Source organism: Indicator indicator, chromosome 14 (assembly GCF_027791375.1).
Source record: "Indicator indicator isolate 239-I01 chromosome 14, UM_Iind_1.1, whole genome shotgun sequence".
NCBI classification, from domain to species: domain Eukaryota; kingdom Metazoa; phylum Chordata; class Aves; order Piciformes; family Indicatoridae; genus Indicator; species Indicator indicator.
The window spans coordinates 17,620,274-17,638,818 of record NC_072023.1 but is presented as its reverse complement, the minus strand read 5'-3'; the positions used below and the strand labels follow the sequence as shown (position 1 = coordinate 17,638,818).

Here is an 18,545-nt window from a genome sequence, read left to right as displayed (position 1 = left end):
TGCTGGTCAACAGCTGGCTGAAGACGAGCCAGGGTGTGCCCAGGTGGCCAAGAAGGCCACCAGCATCCTGGCCTGGATCAGCAATGGCGTGACCAGCAGGAGCAAGGCAGTGATTGTTCCTCTGTACTCAGCACTGGGGAGTCCATACCTTGAGTTTTAGCCAGCTGAGTACGCACTGGCTCATCTTCAGCTGGCTTTTGAGCAACACCCCCAGGTCTTTCTCTGATGGATTGCTTGAAGGCTTTCAGCCACTCTGCCCCAAGCCTGGAACATTCATGGGGTTATTGTGACTCAAGTGCAGGATCCAGCACTTAGCTTTGAATCTCATACAGCAGGCCTCAGCCCATCAATCAAGCCCGTTCAAAGGCCTCTGCAGAGCCTACTCTAAAGCAAATCAACACTCCCAGCTTAATGTCATCTGTAAATTTACTGAGGGTGCCCCAGTCCCCTCAACCAGATCACTGATAAAGATATTAGAGAACTGGGCCAATCCTGAGCCCTAGGAACACCATTTGTGACCAGGTAAGGCAAGCCAAGTGACATTTGAATCTAGTCTGCTCAAGTGGATGACACTAACTCACCTTGCAGTGACACAGCATGTGGGCCACACCCTTGCTGGTCTGCAGTGCTGCTTTCCACACACAGAACAGCAGGAAACTAAGCAGTTTGCAAAAGAAGATGCAAGAGGTGGAGAGAGGCTGTTCTCAGATCCCTCATCTCCAGAGGCTGGGTGGAATGGCAACTACACATTGTCCGTTGCTTGGTCCAGTGTTGTCATGAGCAGCTGAAGAAACACAGCAGATCCATTCATGGAAAAAACCCAGGTTTTATTGAATGCCAGCAGAGGGGGGACAGCATGGTGACTGAACAGGCTTGTTCAGCTGGAGGGGCTCTAGTCCAGCACAGAGGGCTCTGTGCAGCCCCAGAGCTCAAGTACACTGCAGATGCACTGCAGCTTTACTGACAGCACTGAGGGAATCCCTGCAGGAATGGGATGGTCCTCAGGTTGCTGAAGCCTCATCCATGCACTGAGATGCCTCCTTGCCCTGTGCTGCCCACCCTCAGCATGGTCTGGATCTGCAAACATGCGTTCTTCTGATTGCTTTGCTACTGGCTGGCCTGGCTGCCCAGAGACAACACTGGGAAATGAGTTCTTTTGGGGAGGGAAAAAGTGTTTAGAAAACCAAGAAGGATTCTGACCAGTGCCAGTCTGATCTGGCTAAGGACAAAAAGTGACAAAACAGCCAGTAAAATCCAGTCAGAGACAGAACAGCTGCACTGGGTTAGCTCTTTACAGTAACAGATTCCCAATATGTGTTGCCTCCAGACTGTAACTCCAGAGTGAGGGAGGGGGTAGGAGAAGACATCCTGATAAGAAGGTGGCACAAAACAAACAAAAAATCAAAGCCCTAAGCAATGCCAAGATGGAGGTTTCTCTACCTTCTAAATTCATCATTCTTGGCTCCAGGGAACAGAAGAATGCTCAGCCCTTTGCAACACCTGCCCCCAGGCCGTTCTTACTACTTCCACCAGGCACTGGTGGAGGCCTGGTTTTTCTCTTTCCAGAGTCTTGAAGAACTGAGATTGTGCTCTCAACCTTGATCATAGCCTCCAACCTGGAATACCTTACGGCCACAGAGAGGTGAGAGGAGAGGTCCTTTCTTGGTGGGTATGCAGAGTGAAGTCTAGCAGCAGTGACTCCTACAGGAGTAGAGAACCGTGCTGGCATAGTCTCCATTGGTAGCAATCTGCCTTTCTCAAGCAGAGGGACAGGACAAAGGCAGGGAAGGGAAGAGTACTGAGTGCAGGGGTCTGAAGAGGTACGCCCAGCTCCAGGCTGCTCAGCGGGCCGTCTTGGCACGGGCAGTGTGACATCGGATGCACAGCACGTGCCCATCCAGTGGGAAGCACCCGTTCTCGTCTGCTTCGATGGACAAGGGCTTCCCACAGTCCTGGGGAGGGACAGAAGAGAGGGAGGGAGTTCAAGGGCAGCCAGCAGCAGGGTAAATGCATTCAGGGAGGTAGAAAATGCTCCACCAGATCAGGATGACTGCTAACAGCCCACCACTGCCTCTGATTGTGATAAATAGGAGACGCCATTTGGAGGGAAGAACAAGCCACAGGATCATGGGATGGCAGGGCTTGGAAGGCACCTCTGAATATCACACAGTCCAACCCCTCCTGCTAGTGCAGGAGTCCCCAAAGTTAATCACACAGGAACATGACAGGTGAGTTTGCAATGCCTCCAGAGATGGAGACTCCACAACCTCCAGGCAGCCTGCTGTAGCACTCTGCCACCCTCAAAGAGAAGACTTCCTTCATTGTGTTTAAGTGGAACCTCATGGGTTCCAGTTTGTGCCCACTGCCCCTTGTCCTGTCACTGGACACCACTGAGAAGAAGCCTGGCTCCACCCTCCTGACACCTGCTCGCTAGATATTGATAACCATTAGTGAGATTCCCCCACCTAAGTATCCTCCAGGCTAAACAGCCCCAGCTCTCCTAGTTTTCCCTCGTAAGGTAGATGTTCTGGTCCCCTCAGCATCTCTGTGGCTCTCCACTGGATTCTCCCCAGTAGCTGCCTGTCTTTCTTGAACTGGGCAGCCCAGAACTGGATGCAGTATTCCAGTTGAGGCCAGGACAGAAGGGGTGGAAGAACTCCCTCAACCTGCTGGCCACACTCTTATCTTGGCCCTGAGGACACACTGCGGTCCCACATCTGTTCTCAGCATGTCCCCCTGCTTCACACTGCTGCTGTCTCAGGGATGTTAGAGACTGCAACTCTGCAGGGTTCATGGATCTGTGGTTCATGAATGTCTAATTATTTGGTGAATCTGTGTCAAAACTGCTCCAGAGTCATTCAAAGCCTTAGAGCTTGGTCAGAATGGACAACAAAGATGCCTAGTTGGTGGTGATGGGCATGGGAGAGAGAGGAAGGGTGGGGCTTGGAGGATGCTTTACCTCACACTTGTAACATTTCATGTGGAAGTTCTTCTCCAGTGCTACCACACGGACAGTCTCATCCTTTCCAGGCTCTGGCATGATGGGCTGACTGCAGACTGAGCAACGTGGAGCGTACTTCCTGCAACACAGACGGGGAACAGACCATGACCCACTGCAAGCTTTGACACAGAGTAGCAGCAGAGGAACAATAAAGCACAGAAGTTTAGGTGGGAAAAGACCTGAATTGCTACAGGGTACTTTGCCAACTCATTTTTAACTTCCCATCCAGCAGACCATGTGGGCCTCCTCTTTTGAATCATTTCTGAAAGATCATGGAGAATGGGAGAGCTGCCAGTGATACCAAACTGGGTGGGGTGGCTGACACCCCATTAGGCTCTGCTGCCATCCAAGGAGATCTGGACAGGCTGAGAGCTGGGAAAAGGGGAACCTCCTTAAGTTCAATAAGGACAAGTGCAGAGTCCTGCATCTGAGCAGGAAGAACACCAGGCACCCGTCCAGACTAAGGGTCATCCTGCTGGAATGCAGATCCTTGAAGTCCTAGTAGACACAGGAGGCTCGACCTCAACATGAGGAGAAATTGAGAGGTGAGAGTGACAGAGCCCTAGGACAAACTGCCCAGAGAGGTTGTGGAGTCTCCTTCTCTGGAGACTTTAAAAACCTTCCTGGATGCATTCCTGTGTGACCTGCCCTAGGTGATCCTGCTCCTGCAGAGGGGGTGGACTGGATGATCTCAGGAGGTCCCTTCCAACCCCTGCCATTCTGTGGTTCTTTCAGACCCCACAGAGCCTGCTCTCTCCATACCTGTGGTAGTCATTCACACAGTGAGGCTGGTTGGCCTGGTCCACAATGAAAGAGGAGCCCTCGAGAGGGGCATGGCACATCACGCAGGTGAAGCACTGGGGATGGTATGAGTTACCAGTGGCCTTCAGCATCCGGTCTGTGATGGTCTGTTTGCAGACACTGCACTTTTCCAAGGTCCCCTGAGCCCAAGGGAAACAAGGAAGACCCATTAATCCAATCCCCATGCCTGGGAGGCTACACCACAGACAGGCAAGATGGAAGGAGGGTGGGAAAGCAAGAGAGAGCAAGCACAGCATGTTCAGCTCCCTCCAGCAGCTTCCACCCCAGGGACTCACAGCATAGCAGTCCTCGCAGAAGGGCTTCTCGTCCACATTGTAGAACTGCTGACCCTGCAGCTGCTTCTCACATTTGAAGCAGGTGAAACATTCCACGTGGAAGAGGCAGTCCAGGGCCCTCACAGCTGGCTGGGTTCGTGACAGGGGCTTCTGGCAGAAGCCGCAGAGCTCTGTTAGTGGAAGAAGAAAGGGATTAGGAGAGATGAAAGCCCAACAGCCTTGGCCCTACTACTGCTTTTCACCCAGGGAACGCACCAGAAGTAGCAGCCTCTGCTGGGGGTGGATGCTCCATGTCCTTCATTAGTTTCTGGGTCAGCATCTCCAGCTCTTCTACCTCCTTCATGGTCAGACAGGAATTTCCCCTGGGTGGATCTGCACTAGAGCCTGTGGGTTTATGCTGAAGGAATAGGAAACATTCAATCCCAAAGCACAAAAACGAACAGACACCTTCCCACCCTGTCCCTAAGGAACCTACTTGTCTCAGTCTCTCTTAAGGGAACAATCTGCCCTCTGCTGTGTTTCCTTCTTCCTACCTTTACATGAAGTCCTGCTCTCTCCACCACTGTCTCTATTCACATCTCTCTTCCCAATAGCTAACAGCTTCCCATACTCTGGGACAGACCCTCCCTCCTCATCCTCCAGCTTCACTCCCAGTGATGCTGTGCCTGTCCAAAGACAGCAGTGCCATAGCCCTGTCCCTTACCATGCTTTTTGCAGCAGTAGGTTGTTCTGTGGGACATGGCTTCTCCTGCACTTGGGGTCTTTCCTTCTGCTGGTCATAGGTGGAATTGGGAGGCTGTGGCCGAACAGAGGGACCTGAAGGTGAAGGGGCTGTGAACTGAGTGTGCAGGGAGGTAGGGTACCTTGTAGAGTTTGACTGAGCCATGGGAACACCACCACCTGATTTGGTCCCAGACTTTGGGGAGCCAACAACATGGGGTGGGGTGAATTTAGGGGTAGGCTGAGCAGGAGGGAGAGAGGGGGGTGAAGGGACTGGTGCTAGGGGTTCCTTGCGTTGCTGTGGGGCTGTCCATGGGGTTGGGGCAGGGTTCAAATCCACTCCACTTGTCTTTGGAGTGAACTTTGAAGGAAAGGAATGAGGAGTATCTTTGGGTGCAGATGGTATTTCCACACAGGGTTTTGGTGCTGATGGTTTCTCCAGATGACTTGTGGATGCTGGAGATATCTGTGAAGGGAAGCAGCAAAAATGGGCAGTTATCAGCAAGGTGTAAGTGCAAACATGCTGTCTGCAGCAGTCAGTCAGCAGCTACCCCAGACACACAATGCTAGGAGTTCCCACACTGCTACATAGTTAGCTGCTACATAGTTAGCAGTCCTGACAAGCTGCAAGATCTGGGCCTTCTGGTTCTTCACCTACACTTTATGCTCACTGCCCCTGTTCAGCCAACCCCTCATCTCTCTTTCCATCTGACATTCTGGAGAGCTACCCAGGATGTGAAGGGATCATTCTTCTCCATGTCCTCTAACATTACAGTGACTCAATCCAAAGATCAATGCTGCTCATCTTGTCATGTACCTATCCCACCATCCCTGAGAAAGAAAGCAGCAGAGCATGTTACAGGAACAGCCAGAGAACTGCATGTATCTCCTTCCAAGAGGGGATTTTGACACTTTGGACTGTGGCATGGAACTGCTCCCTGCTTTGAGTGGACAGCAAACTAGTAAGGATGGACAGGCCAGTCCCCAAGGTCTACAAACAACGGGGAAATGCACAACCCAAAGAAACTCAGAGACAGATGTAGGTGGGAAAAGAAGCCAGAAGGCCTCTAGTACAACAGCCTGCTTGCAGCAAGGCTACCTCCCAAGCTAGGTTATTTTGCTCAGGGCCTTGTCCAGGTGATTTCTGAAAATCCCCAAGGATGCACACTCCCCACCTTCTCTGGGTACCTGCACCAGTGTTGAGCCACCCTTGGAGCGGAACAGGTTTTTTTCTGCCCAACAGGAATTTCCCTTGCTGCAACTTGTGTCTGCTGTCTCTTGTTCTCTCACCTGCCCTCCTTTGGGTATTGCAAACTGAAGCCAGAGCCCTGCCTTGGCTTTCTCTCCCATGGGATGAGCTGTCCTAGCTCTCACATTATGTGCTCTGACTCCCAGTGACCCTTTACTGATTTGCATCTATTTTTATATTCCTCTGGGGTTATTATACTGGGGATCCCAACTGGAAAATGTCCTCCAAGGTGCAGCCTTGCTAGCAGTGACAAGAGGAGGAATCATCACCACCACCGTTGTCCTCCGAGCAGCTGTCAGCGTGCAGTTGGTGCCTGTTGCCACAAGGGCGCGCTGTTGGCCTGCACTCAGTGCCCACCACCTCAAGCCCGCCTCCCCGCAGAGCCTGATCTGCACTGGTCCATGGCGCGGTGGCATTCCCTGCTCTCCCAGATCTCGGGGCTTCCTACTGCCCAGCTCAGCGAGTTGCAGAAAAGCTGTCCCAACTCCCAGAGAATCATAACAAACTATACTTCCCCCGACCTCACTCACCTGCGGGGGAGGTACCGTGCTCACAGGCCCTTCATCAAACATTGGTGGAGGAGGAGGAGGAAAAGCTTCATCTGGGGCTGGTGGAAAAGGCTCCTCAAAGGGCGGTGGGGGTGGGGGAAAAGCACAATTTGAAGAGAAACTTTCCTCCTCTCCAGGTGGAGGAGGCGGTGGCAGAGGCAGCTCTGTGGAGAAGAATAAAAGCAAGTTTGGAACATTTCTTACTCTTAACCCCAGGATGGGTTTTGAAGGTATTACAGTGAGTACATTCTCAGTACTCAGGGGATCCCCAGCATCCATCAAGGACAACTGAACTCCACAGGCTGGCTTTCATCTTGTCCAAAGCTATTTTCCATCACAAACTTTCCTCAGATACATAATTGGGAAACATCTTTTCCCACTCCTCTCACTCTCTGGTCCCTTCCCAGCTCTCCTGTAGCCTCCCCCTTCAGGTACTAGAAGGCTGCTCCAGTCTCCCTGGAGCCTTCTTTTCTCCAGGCTGAACAGTCCCAGCTCTCCTAGCCTGTCCCCATAGGGGAGGTTCTCCAGCCCTCTGATCATCTTTGTGGCCTCCTCTGGACCCTCTCCAGCAGCTTCATGTCCATCTTATGCTGGGGGCACCAAAACCGTACACAGTGCTGCAGGTGAGGTCTCAGCAGAGCAGAGGGGCAGAATCATCTCCCTCATCCTGCTGGTCACACTCCTTTGGATGCATCCCAGGACAGAAGCATCAAAGGATCAAACAATGCATTCCTCTGATGACTGAGTTTTGGTGGTGTTTGTGTACATCAAATGCCTTGCCAGCAGCTCTCGCCTGATGGTGACACAGCAGCTTAAGGCAAATGGTTCTTCTGCTAATCTGTCAAGTTAGCTCCTCCATCTATGGCTTTATAATGAAGGGAGGAGTGGAACACACAGTAACCAATCCTCCATTCACAGTGCACATGGAAAACCAATTTTTAATATCATCTGCCTACTTTTGTACTTAACTGACGTACGTGTGTCAGTTTGAGACCTTCCAACAGACACATCCCTAATCTACACAAGCACAGAAGAAAAATCAAAACCAAAGTGGGACCTTGGATTATAGACACAGGGTTCCAAGCAACAATCTAGGAGAAAGAGGTCACCCGAGTGAGCAGGCACAATTCCAGAAGACAGACTCACCAACATGCTGAGGCCCTCATGATGCAAAAAATGGAAAAAAAAGGCTCAATAACCTGTCTCCTTCTGAGCACAGGACCAGCCCTACCATCAGGTCAGCTGCGTGCTAACAGCATGCTGCCCTAGAAAACATCCGTGGTGCATAGTCTGTGCTAGGCAGCAAAAATAAAAAAGCTGAAAGCAGCAGTCAGCATTATCTGAGCATGTGTGCCCTGGCTAGGATGCTCCCTGACAGAATCTGGAGGCAACATGCAGCATCAAGCATTAACAAGAGGTCCCTAGGGAAATTTCCAGTGGCCCCAGACTAAGCAATTCCAGCGCTGGAGCCACATGACTAGGGACCTCTGCTTCTTAGAAGACACAAAAATCACCTCACCACCACCACAAAAAACTGCCAAAACCTGAAACAAAACACCACCCCAGAAAAGGAGAATTAATGAGAGGAAAAAACCCAAACACCAAAACCAACCAATCCACACCAAAACAAACCCCCCAAAAGCCAAAATAAAAACCCCTCACAGAAACAAAGCATCCAACAACAATAAAAAGCACACACCACCACCATGAGCAAATCAACCAAAACACCCCACTCTAAAGCAGGAGGTCACTCTGCACAGGAAAACACTCCCAACCCAAACCTCCAGCAAAGTGTAAAGCTCCACAAGCTGTACCAAGCCTCACTTCCTGTTTATGATTGCTCCCACCCTTTTTTCACACAATTACTTCTTCCTCCCCAGCTCCAGCAGCAGAGGTGGGAACTGCAAAGTGCAATGGTAGGGAAGGATCTCTACGGTCAAAGACAACTGACTTGAGCTGAGAGGGATTAACAAGTGCATGACTCATCCCTATCAGTGTCCACCTCCCCACAACAGACTTGCTCTCAGACAGCCCAGCCAGAAGCTGGCTGCAGTTACACAACTGGGCGCTCAGGGAGCACTGCTGTGAACACATTGGTGCAAGGCAGGGCTGCCCTCCTGCCTCCCTCCCTAACACAGATCCCTCTCTCCAGTCTTTTGATCTCATTCTGGAATCTGCCAGCCTCTACAGCAAGAGTCTGTGTCACAGCAGTTGTGACCCTGTTGTCACATTCAGCCCACTCATAGACCTCACATCCCAGGTATTTAGAAAGGCATATTCCTATCTGCCACGCCAGCTCTCACTTACCTTCTACCAGCTGGGACGTGGACACTGATGGAATCTCCCCCACTTTCCCTATCAGGGCGTGCTGGGCACCAGCTCCAGGAGGTGGTGGCAGTGATGACTCTGATGTACCTCCAGCTTTGAAGGGGTTCACCTTGGGTTTAGGGGCCACTACAGGTGCAAACTTCTTCTGTGGGTTGTAGAAGGAAGGGGTAGAAATGTTGATACTGACTGTGGCTGTCATGCGGGTCCCTGGGGCACCTGGGGAAGCCATCTTCTGAGCACCTGGCAGGAGAAAAGATGAAGGAAACTTATATGAAGTCAGCCTGGGGCCAGAGTGGAAGTTAATAGAGAAGAACATAGTAAAGAGAGGGACACAGAAGATTGAGCTTGGCCAAAGGCTAAGGTGCCTGAGCAGAGCACAAAGCACTTCCAGGATTGGCACTGGAAAAAACAGGGGAACAGAAACTGCAGACAGCTGGAAGTTGCCAACATGCTCACCATTTCAGCTTGGTATGGCATCAACCACAAAGGGGTTCTTGCCACAGAGAAACTGAGCTCTGCTGCATGAGAACTCTGCACGCATGCCTGCTGGAGAAGACAGCTCAGAGGCACCAGAGCAAGCATTAGCCATGGCACACCCCGAGCCCCACACACCCCACAGGAGCTGCCCACACACACTTCCCAGAACTGGACTTGGCATTTCCTCTCCTCCACTTCGAGATAAGGCCAGCCGGTTCCTCTTGGCCCAAGCCTGTGATATGCCCCCGTCGCCCCTAACCCCGGCACACCTCCTGCATCTTCCATCCTTTCCCTCTAGGACACCGCACGCTGAAGGAGCGAGCACAGGCGTCTGCGGCAGAGGCACAACCGGCATTACAGCTCTCTGCTCCCCGGACCTCGTCTCCCTGTCCCGAGCGGGGCTGGCAGCGGCTCCCAGCACCTCTCAAGGCTGCGCCCCACCTGCTCCGCCCCCGCCGGCAAGCGGCCGCTGCTCGGCTGCCGCCCGCCGCGCCCCCGGCCCGGCCCTTTGGCTGGCAAGGCCGCATCCAGCACCTCTACCGCCGGGGCTCAGCTCCCCTCCTCCGGGCACTGCAACCGCAGTCCTGCGCCAGGTAGGAGGCAGGGTGGGAGGCGGCCCAAGCACCCCACTTGCAGCGTGTGGGCATACGAACCCCCCTCCACGTACTCCTCACCACCAGCAGACTCCAGAGCACGGCCCCACCAAGCAGGCTGCTTCAGGAACTGCGGGTCTCACCACCGAGCAGCACTCAGCGACTGCCTCAGCCCTGCCATCCAAGCCAGCAACCCCCACGAAGCCAGACGCTTTGTTGTAACGCCTGGAGTGCCTGCCGTCCTCCTAACACCCCGGCACAAAAGCTCTTCCGCCGGCACAGGGGCTCTGTGCCAGCGCTGCAAGCTGGCATGTTCAAATCTGCACCCCTCCACACTGCCGACCTGTCTCGCATGGACAGGAACAGCTGCCGGAGCAGACAGCCCTGGTGCCACAAACATCCTCCCACTAGCTGCTGCTGAGAGCTGCATGGCCCGTTCTACGTGCCCCATGATTCACACAATCACAGAATCGTTTCCGTGGGAGAAGACCTTTGAGTCCAACCATTCTCTACCTCGACCAAGGCTGGTGCTAAACCACGTCCCTCAGCACCACATCTGAATCTTTTAAACACCTCCAGGCACAGGGATTCAACCAACTCCCTGGGCAGCCTGTTCCAGTGTTTGAGAACCCTTTCAGTCTAAAAGTTTCCTAACCTATCCTGGGGCAACTTGAGGCCATTTTCTCTCATCCTATCACTTGTTACTAGAGAAAAAAAAGACTAATCCACACCTCATTCCAACCTCTTTTCAGGTAGAGAGCAATGAGGTCTCTCCTCAGCTTCCTTTTCTCCAGACTAAACAACCCCAGTTCCCTCAGCTGCTCCTCACCAGACCTGTTCTCCAAACCTTTCACCAGCTTTATGGCCTTCTCTGGACATGCTTCAGCCCTTCAATGTCTTTCTTGTAGTGAGGGCCCCAAAACCAAACCTAGTACTCAAGGTGTAGTCTCACCCATGGCCACAATCTCTTCCCTGGTCCTGCTGGTCACACTACTCCTGATACAGGCTAGGATACTGTAGGTGACCTGAGTGGTGATTGAGTGCAGTATGGCAAGATACAGCAACCTGTACCAGCTTCTTTAGGCCACAAGCATGGGACAACAGACAAATGTTAACCCCACAGCCTTGTTTCTATTCCCTTTTGCAGGGCTGATGAGTTGCATGTCCTTTAATAAACTCTTCTGGGTCTTTCAAAAGGAGGAAGAGGCTGCAACATCAAACAGCAGCCAAAAAAGCTGTGCTGAGCATCTCCAGCATGACCACAGGATCCAGTGTGGGAAAAGGCCAAAGCAGAAAAGTTAAGTGGCAAGGTCTGTCCTCAATCCCTCACACCTGTAAGGGCCAACAGACTTGAAAAAAATTAGAAGGGCCTGACCAACACCCTCCGGCCTGCAGCTTCTCACCAAGTCACAGAAGCCATTAAAAAGACCTCCAACTTTTCTTTAGAAGCCCTTGCTTTGTGCAACCAGCAGTTCCACCAGAACTGACAGCATTACAAGCAGAACACCACAGTGATCACAACACTTCTGCTCATGATACACACCAGGGTTCACCAACTTGGCAGCAACCTTGGGACACTGGCTGCTTCACACAGAAGTGCTGGCTTTGCTTCCAGCTGCTGCTACCTCCCTTAACCCAAAGTAGCCTATTTCCCTGTGTGCTATGTCATACTGAAAGCCCCTTCTGCTCAGAGCTGTCTCCATCCAGCAGCTGCCCCTGCTCATCCTCACTTCTGTGTACTGGTCTACCCTGACACAGACCAAACAGGCTGAGAAAGGCTGGCCTTGCAGAGTCACCCAGCCCCCCAGCCCTGCCAATGCCATCTAAGCCTAAACTCACCGCTCACATGAGTCCTGTCACGCAGTCTGTAGAAGTTATGGGAGAGAGAGCATCACACCAGCAGACCTAACCTCAAATCCTCCTCATCCTCATGTTTTCCCTGAGGGGAGAAAAAATCCTGCCGGCTATAACAGCGCTTAGGATGACTCAAGCAGAACTATGAAGAAAGATGTCCCCAAAGGGCATAGTCAGGGTACTTAGTTGCCTCATAGATCATTTTTCTCTAACAGAGAGCAAGGAGAAGCTGGAGGACAGAACAAAGTGACACCTCCCTCAGCAGTAGGGTCACCTGCCGGACCCACCCATGGTGGGCCTGCCTCCTCTTACGGACCCAAACAGCTTCCATTTCTTTGATTCCAAGACATCACACTCAAAAGTTCAGCTCCTTCCCTGGGGTAACAAAAGGGGAAGGACCCTGAGGAAGTAGAGCCAAGAGTTACTGTTTGCCTTTGTTGGTTGTTAGTAGTTTGGCTCCAGCCACACAGGCAGCCCCTACAAAAGCCGGCCCAGCACTGCTCTGTGACATGCCATATCTATACTTCCCCTGTTCACCAACTCCCTCCCAGCTGACATGGGTCAGAAAGAGAAACACAGGACAGAAATAGAGTATGAAGCAAACAAACTGGACAGGCTTAGAAAATATGCTTATTTTCATCCTCTCATATAGGCTAATTCCAGAAAGTTTTCCCAGCCTGGCCCAATGTTACAAGGTTTCAAAGAGAGCAAAGTCCTATCAGCTACGCAGGCTGCAAGGCTGAGGCTTAAAGCAACCAGGCTGGGGGAGGGGGGACTTCAGAGCTACAACCTTCTCCCACAGATGCTGAACTTGCCTCCTCTTTGTGCAGGGGAGGTAAAAAAATCCCAAACCCCCAACCCAACAACAACAAAAAACCCCAACCCAACCAAACAAAAAACCCACCTCCAACACGCTATGTAAACGTATTTAAAACGGTGGGAAGGTCTACAACTGCACAAACATTTGTGTCTTCACATTCTCAGGGCACTCCTAGAGAGTCAGGAACTCATAAATTAAACAAATTTCATGCACAAAGAGTCCCAGATTTCTCCTTCTCAAACACATCTGGAAAAAGGCTCCAAGGTGTCTCGCTCATCCTTAGGCACACAAAAGGGAGCTTGTTCGGAACACAAAAAAAAAAAAAAAAAAAAAAGCAGCCCCTTCCTCTTCCCCACCGCTGGAACTGTGCGGGAGGGTGTAACTGCCTCCATTTCACCAGGAGGCGAGAAAACTCCTAGACCCCACACACAGGCGGAACCTCTGCCCTGCGGAACGACAAAAGCCTCCACGAACCACGACCGTGAATCAAGCTGAAGAGACAGAGACATTGGCAGGAGATGAGCGGGAGCAGCATAGGACCTGCACCCCCCGACGCGGGCGCACCCAGCCCCGGGGCTGCAGGCAGCAACCTTTTTTTGCTACACCACGAGAAAAGACTCACCTCTGGGGACGGCGCCCGGGAAAGCGATGAGGGGAAAACGCCGCCTTCAGGGCTCGGAGATCGCGGAGCTGCGCTCCTCTGCTCCCCACCCGGTCCGGCCGCCTGCCTGCCGGGAGAGGCAGTGGTAAATGAAAGGTGGGGGAGCTGCTGAGCCCAGCCGCTTCCTACCAACTCGCGAAAAAAGCCTCGCCCAGGCAAAGTTGTTTGACCATAAAAGGAGAGAGGCTGCGCGAACAGCTGAGCTCACTCGCTGGGGAATGTAGCCGGGAGATAAGGGGGGAAGGCGCGCATGGCTGGGGGACGGCTCTGGCTGGGCAAGCAGAATCGGGAGCCCTGGGCTGTCCACCTCTGTGCACTCTTTACGGGGAAGGGGGCTTACTGCTCCGCGTGGCAGCGAGCACGGAGGGCAAAGCTTTGTCAGCGTTCCTCCCCCCAGCGCTCTCCCGCAGCCGCACCGCGGCGTCCCTCGCCGAGCCCCCGCTTCCTCATCCCCTCCCCGGGCCGGGGCCCGCTGCTTTCCGCCCTCACAGAGCTCTGCTCCTCCCACCTTCTCGAGCTCCAGAGCAGCCCTCAGCCCGCCACTTCATTTCCAGTCGCTGAGCTAGACTCGAGGAATAAAGGCGGCAGCTCTGGTGAGTCAGAGTCGCCGCCGGGCTCTTCTCACGCGAACCAGCTGCGAGAGCATCTGAGCCGCGCTCCTCCCTTCTGCCGGAAACCAGGCAGCGGAGGGCTCCGCCGCGCAGGGCAGGGCCTGTACTGCTTGCGCTGACTGCGAGGCAAACGCTAAACTCTTTTACATCAGACACCAGCCGTTTGAATTGCTTTGGTGGATTGCCTGCGTTGCACATCGGGGTCGTTTTCATCCCAGTGCTGGCTAGAGGTTGAGCTGCGCTCTAGATCCGCGAGAGCCTGACCCAGCACCACTGAGCATGTTACTTTCAACCTCAGCTTTCCTTCTTTTCGCTTCTAAGTCTCTCAGGGAGGAGCGATACCAATAAAGACAAAATCCCTGCGCTTTGACCAATCATTGTACTTTGGGATTTGGCCTTAATGTCGGGGTTAATACCTCTACTGTTGCGAATTCCCTGGGGAATTACTGTATTTGGTCATGGTCAGATCTGGGGCTTGTCTGCTCTTAAGATTGTAACCTATTAAGGTAGATTCCTCTCAGAGCTGAGAATTTACTCACAGGTGGGTGAGTAAGCCACAAATCACCTCTGCTCGACTCCCAGCATGTACTGCTGCAAAATGTTCACCTTACAGAGCTATGCAAAGAGGTTAATCAAGGCTTGAGAATCCACAGTAAACAAATCTTTAACTTTACAGGCTAGGTTTGTACAATATAGTAGTATATTGTAGTAATATATTAGATTGGACTAGTTGGATCAATTGGGCCTTCTGTGAGGTTTTTCATTTTCACATACCATGTGAAAACCTCACCTGTAGCAATGTGTAGCACTGATCATCACTCCTTACATAGCTGCATGGATTTGATTGTGGAACCACTAACCAAATTCTGCAGCATTATAGCACACCTTGCACAATCAGCCTGACCCTAGAGTACTCTGCCACTGTTCTCTGGACTAGCCCTGACTCAAGAGAGAACAAAGAATACCTCATACTGAGATTTAAAAAGTGCTGAGAGGATATGAAACAACTAACGAACTAAATCAATAAATCTGTGCTCTCATGCCTTCTGGTCACACCTCCATAAGTCCAGATGCATTGTGTGTTTGATGTCACATCAACATGGTGATGTCAAAAGCTTGTGAAGACAGATCAGGCCCTGTTAGGCCTTTTGTATGAACTCCTAAGCATGAGGAAACAAATATGAACCCGAGAAGTGTTTAGCAGTTTGGATGTGTAAAAGGCAGAACTCCTCAACCGGAAAACATCACGACATGCAGGGGGAAGCTTTAATCTGCTTTCATGCTTGCCATAGGGTGAATTTAAAGTTTGTATTTTTGTAATCAAAAATGAAGATGAACCAGCTGCCCTGTGTTATTTCAGATTCCCCTGGAAAGGAAAGAAAATAAAGGTCTCAACCTTCCTTCATACAATTCTTTATTGGAAGAGTAGACACTTTACTGCTGTAAACTGAAATTAGTGCCTTGAGATCACAGAATCATAAAATTATTGTGGCTGGAAAAGACCTTTAAGATTGACTCCAACCACTCTATAACCCTGGCAAGGTTGATGCTAAACCATGTCCCTCAGCACCACATCTCTGCCTCTTTTAAACACCTCCAGGGATGGGGCAGCCTGTCCTAGTGTTTGACAACCAAGAAGTTTCTTCTAATATCCAATCTAAACGTCCCCTGGTACAACCTGAGGCCATTTCCTCTCATCCTGTCACTTGTTACTGGGGAGAAGAGACCAAAACCCACCTCACTCCAACCTCCTTTCAGGGAATTGTTCAGAGCCAGATGGTCTCCCCATAGCCTCCTTTTCTCCAGACTAAACAACTTCAGTTCCATCACCTGCTCCTTATGAAACCTGTCCTCCACACCCTTCACCAGCTTCATTGACCTCTGGACCTGCTCCATCACCTCAATGTCTCTGTTGTAGTGAGGAGTCCAAAACTGAACAGAGTACTCAAGGTGGATGCCCATAGTTGTAGTCAGTCTCATTAGCTGAAGCAAAATATTAGACCTGAACAGGCATTGAGCTGTCTGGGTACAGCAGATCTGTTCAGCTTGTTGTGCCAGTTCCTGTGATTTCTGGAATTAGCCACAGTCCTCTGCATAAATCACTTTGGCTGTCCCCATGCCATGGAAATAGCCATCTGGTTTGTTGGGGGATATTGTGGTGTGAATGTACCATAGAATCACAGAATGGTTTGGGTTGGAAGGGACCCCCAAAGGTCATCCAGTCCAACCCCCCTGCAGTCAGTAGGGACATCCTCCACTAGATCAGCTTGCTCAGAGCCTTGTCCAGCCTCACCTTGAATATCTTCAGGGATAGGGCCTCAACTCTCTCCCTAGGCAGCCTGTTGCAGTGTTCTACCATCCTCATGGTGCAGAACTTGTTCCTAACATCCAATCTAAATCTGCTCTTTTCTCCTTTTTTGAGGTGAGTACAGGAAGCAAGCCCCATTGCTGGCCACTGAATCAAAGCTTCTTAGACTTCAAGGAACCCATCTCAGAGAGATTCATGGAGACAGGTATAAGGTATCCTCACTGTTAATTCAGCCATGTCATGCAATGAGGAAATACAGAATAATGCCATCCAGAAGTGGCGTGGGAAGTTCATGCACTGAGATGAGGATTATGCTAGCAGTGGTTAGATGTCTATAAAATGAAAATAAACATAGATGTAAGAGAAGAAATTTAAGTCCTTGAATGTAAAAGGAGGAATGTTTGCAAGAACAATATCAGGGAATTAAACTTGTAGGACAGAAAAATCTTACCTGGATTTAAGAGGGTTCAGGGAGCTGCAGATGGAAATCTTTGTGTTCCCAATAGGCTTAAGGTAGAGGAAAGCACTCTGGATGCTGGGCAGGATGCTTTAGTTGTCTCAATAACACAAAACGTCTCCATCCACTGCAGCAGATTAATTAGTGCCATTTTATCTCAGTGGGAGCTGGTTAATAATTAGTGATGCCATGGAGGAGCCTCTGTTTTCCTAACCAATATAAAGTTCTGACTCATATTTGTGTTGCATCTCTGACGCTTCTTTAGTCATCTAACCTTCGTTTAGTCCAGCCACATCTTACTGATTCATGCCAAGCTGCTGCTCATAAGCTTTCCCTGGTCAGTGCTATATTAATGCTGTATCTGTGTCTGCTGGAATAGCTAAGAATATATCATGGATCCACTTTGGTCTCTAGGCCAAGGGGTTCAGGTCCACACTGTGCAGGATGGGGCCACCTGCAGCAAGCTCTCTGCCTCCTTATGGACTGATGGACTTGATGCACCCTGGGAAGGCCTCTCCTAGAATCTGTTGTACTCCCACAGCACAGCCCTGTCCTGCCATGCTCCAGTCATGGTTTAGCACCAGCTGGTAATGAGCACCATGTGGCTTCTCCCTCACTGCCTCCCACCCCCTGCCCTGGTGGGATGGAAAGGAGAATTGGGAGAAAAAGGTAAAACCCCAGGGGTTGAGCTGAAGAGATTTAATAGAACACAGCCCTAGAAGAAACAACAGCAACAACATCTGATGAAATCATGTATACAGAGCAACTGCTCACTGCCTGGAGCACACCCCTTGACCTGTGTGTGTTTCCCCTCGTGTACGCTGAGCATGGCACTGAATCACTTTACAGCTACCTGAAAGAAGGTTGTAGTGAGGAGATGTCAATCCTTTCTCTCAAGCCAAAAAGCAACAGGAAAAGAGGAAACAGCCTTAAGTTGTGCCAGGGTGGGGTGGGTTGAATATTAGGAAAAATTTCTTCCCTGAAAGGTTTGTCAAGCCTTGGAATAGGTTTCCCAAAGAAGTGGGGGAGTCCCCATCCCTAAAGGTATTTAAGATATGTAGATGTAGTGCTGAGGGACTACATCTGGTTTAGTGGTGACCTAGTAGTGTTGGCTTAATGGTTGGACATGATGATCACAGAATCATAGATTCATTTTGGTTGCAAAAGACCTTTAAGATCATCAAGTCCAACCATTCTCTGTCTAGTCTGGTGCTAAACCACGTCCCTCAACATCACATCTCTGTCTCTTTTAAACACCTCCAGGGAAGAATTCATTTTCAGCTAGCTCTCAGTCAGCAGCTCCAGGTCCTTCTCTGCTGGGCAGCTGGAAAGCCACCAACTGGATTTAACTCCATTCCCCACCACTCTTTGGGCCAGGCCATCCAGCCATTTTTTTATCCAGCAAAGCATCCACTGATCCAAGCCATGACCAACCAGTTCCTCAGGAAGGTTGCTGTAGGACACAGTGTCAAATGTGCTACTAAAGGCCAAGTAGACAACATTCACATCCTCATCCACTATGTGAGTGACCATGCTGTAGAAGGAGGTCCTGTTTGTCAAGCAGGACCTGGCTTCAGGAACCTGCACTGACTGGTCCTGCACATACTGCCTAATGGCACTCAAGATGATCTGCTTCCCAGCACCAAGGTCAGACTGACAGGTCTGTAGTGCCCTGGGTCCTCCTTGAGTCCCTTCTTGTAGATGGGTCTCACATTGGCTAGTCTCCAGTCAGCTGGGACCTCCCCAGTTAGCCAGGACTGCTGGGAAATGATGGAAAGTGGCTTGGGGAGTATTTCCAGCAGCTCCCTCAGTACCCTCAGG

At 51.1% G+C, this 18,545-nt stretch overlaps 1 protein-coding gene across 1 annotated transcript; it reads right to left on the bottom strand.

The window, feature by feature from the left end:
• Nucleotides 1-1,841: 1,841 nt before the first annotated feature.
• Nucleotides 1,842-13,521, bottom strand: ZYX (zyxin). Its single transcript, XM_054387084.1, is given in 16 exon segments — nt 1,842-1,952; nt 2,960-3,080; nt 3,764-3,942; nt 4,099-4,268; nt 4,354-4,495; nt 4,802-5,284; nt 5,547-5,590; nt 5,593-5,635; nt 6,598-6,779; nt 8,923-9,183; nt 9,680-9,751; nt 9,862-10,004; nt 11,924-11,952; nt 13,044-13,178; nt 13,310-13,494; nt 13,497-13,521. Coding segments are annotated over 16 exon segments (2,325 nt in total).
• Between the last annotated feature and the right edge of the window lie 5,024 nt (nt 13,522-18,545).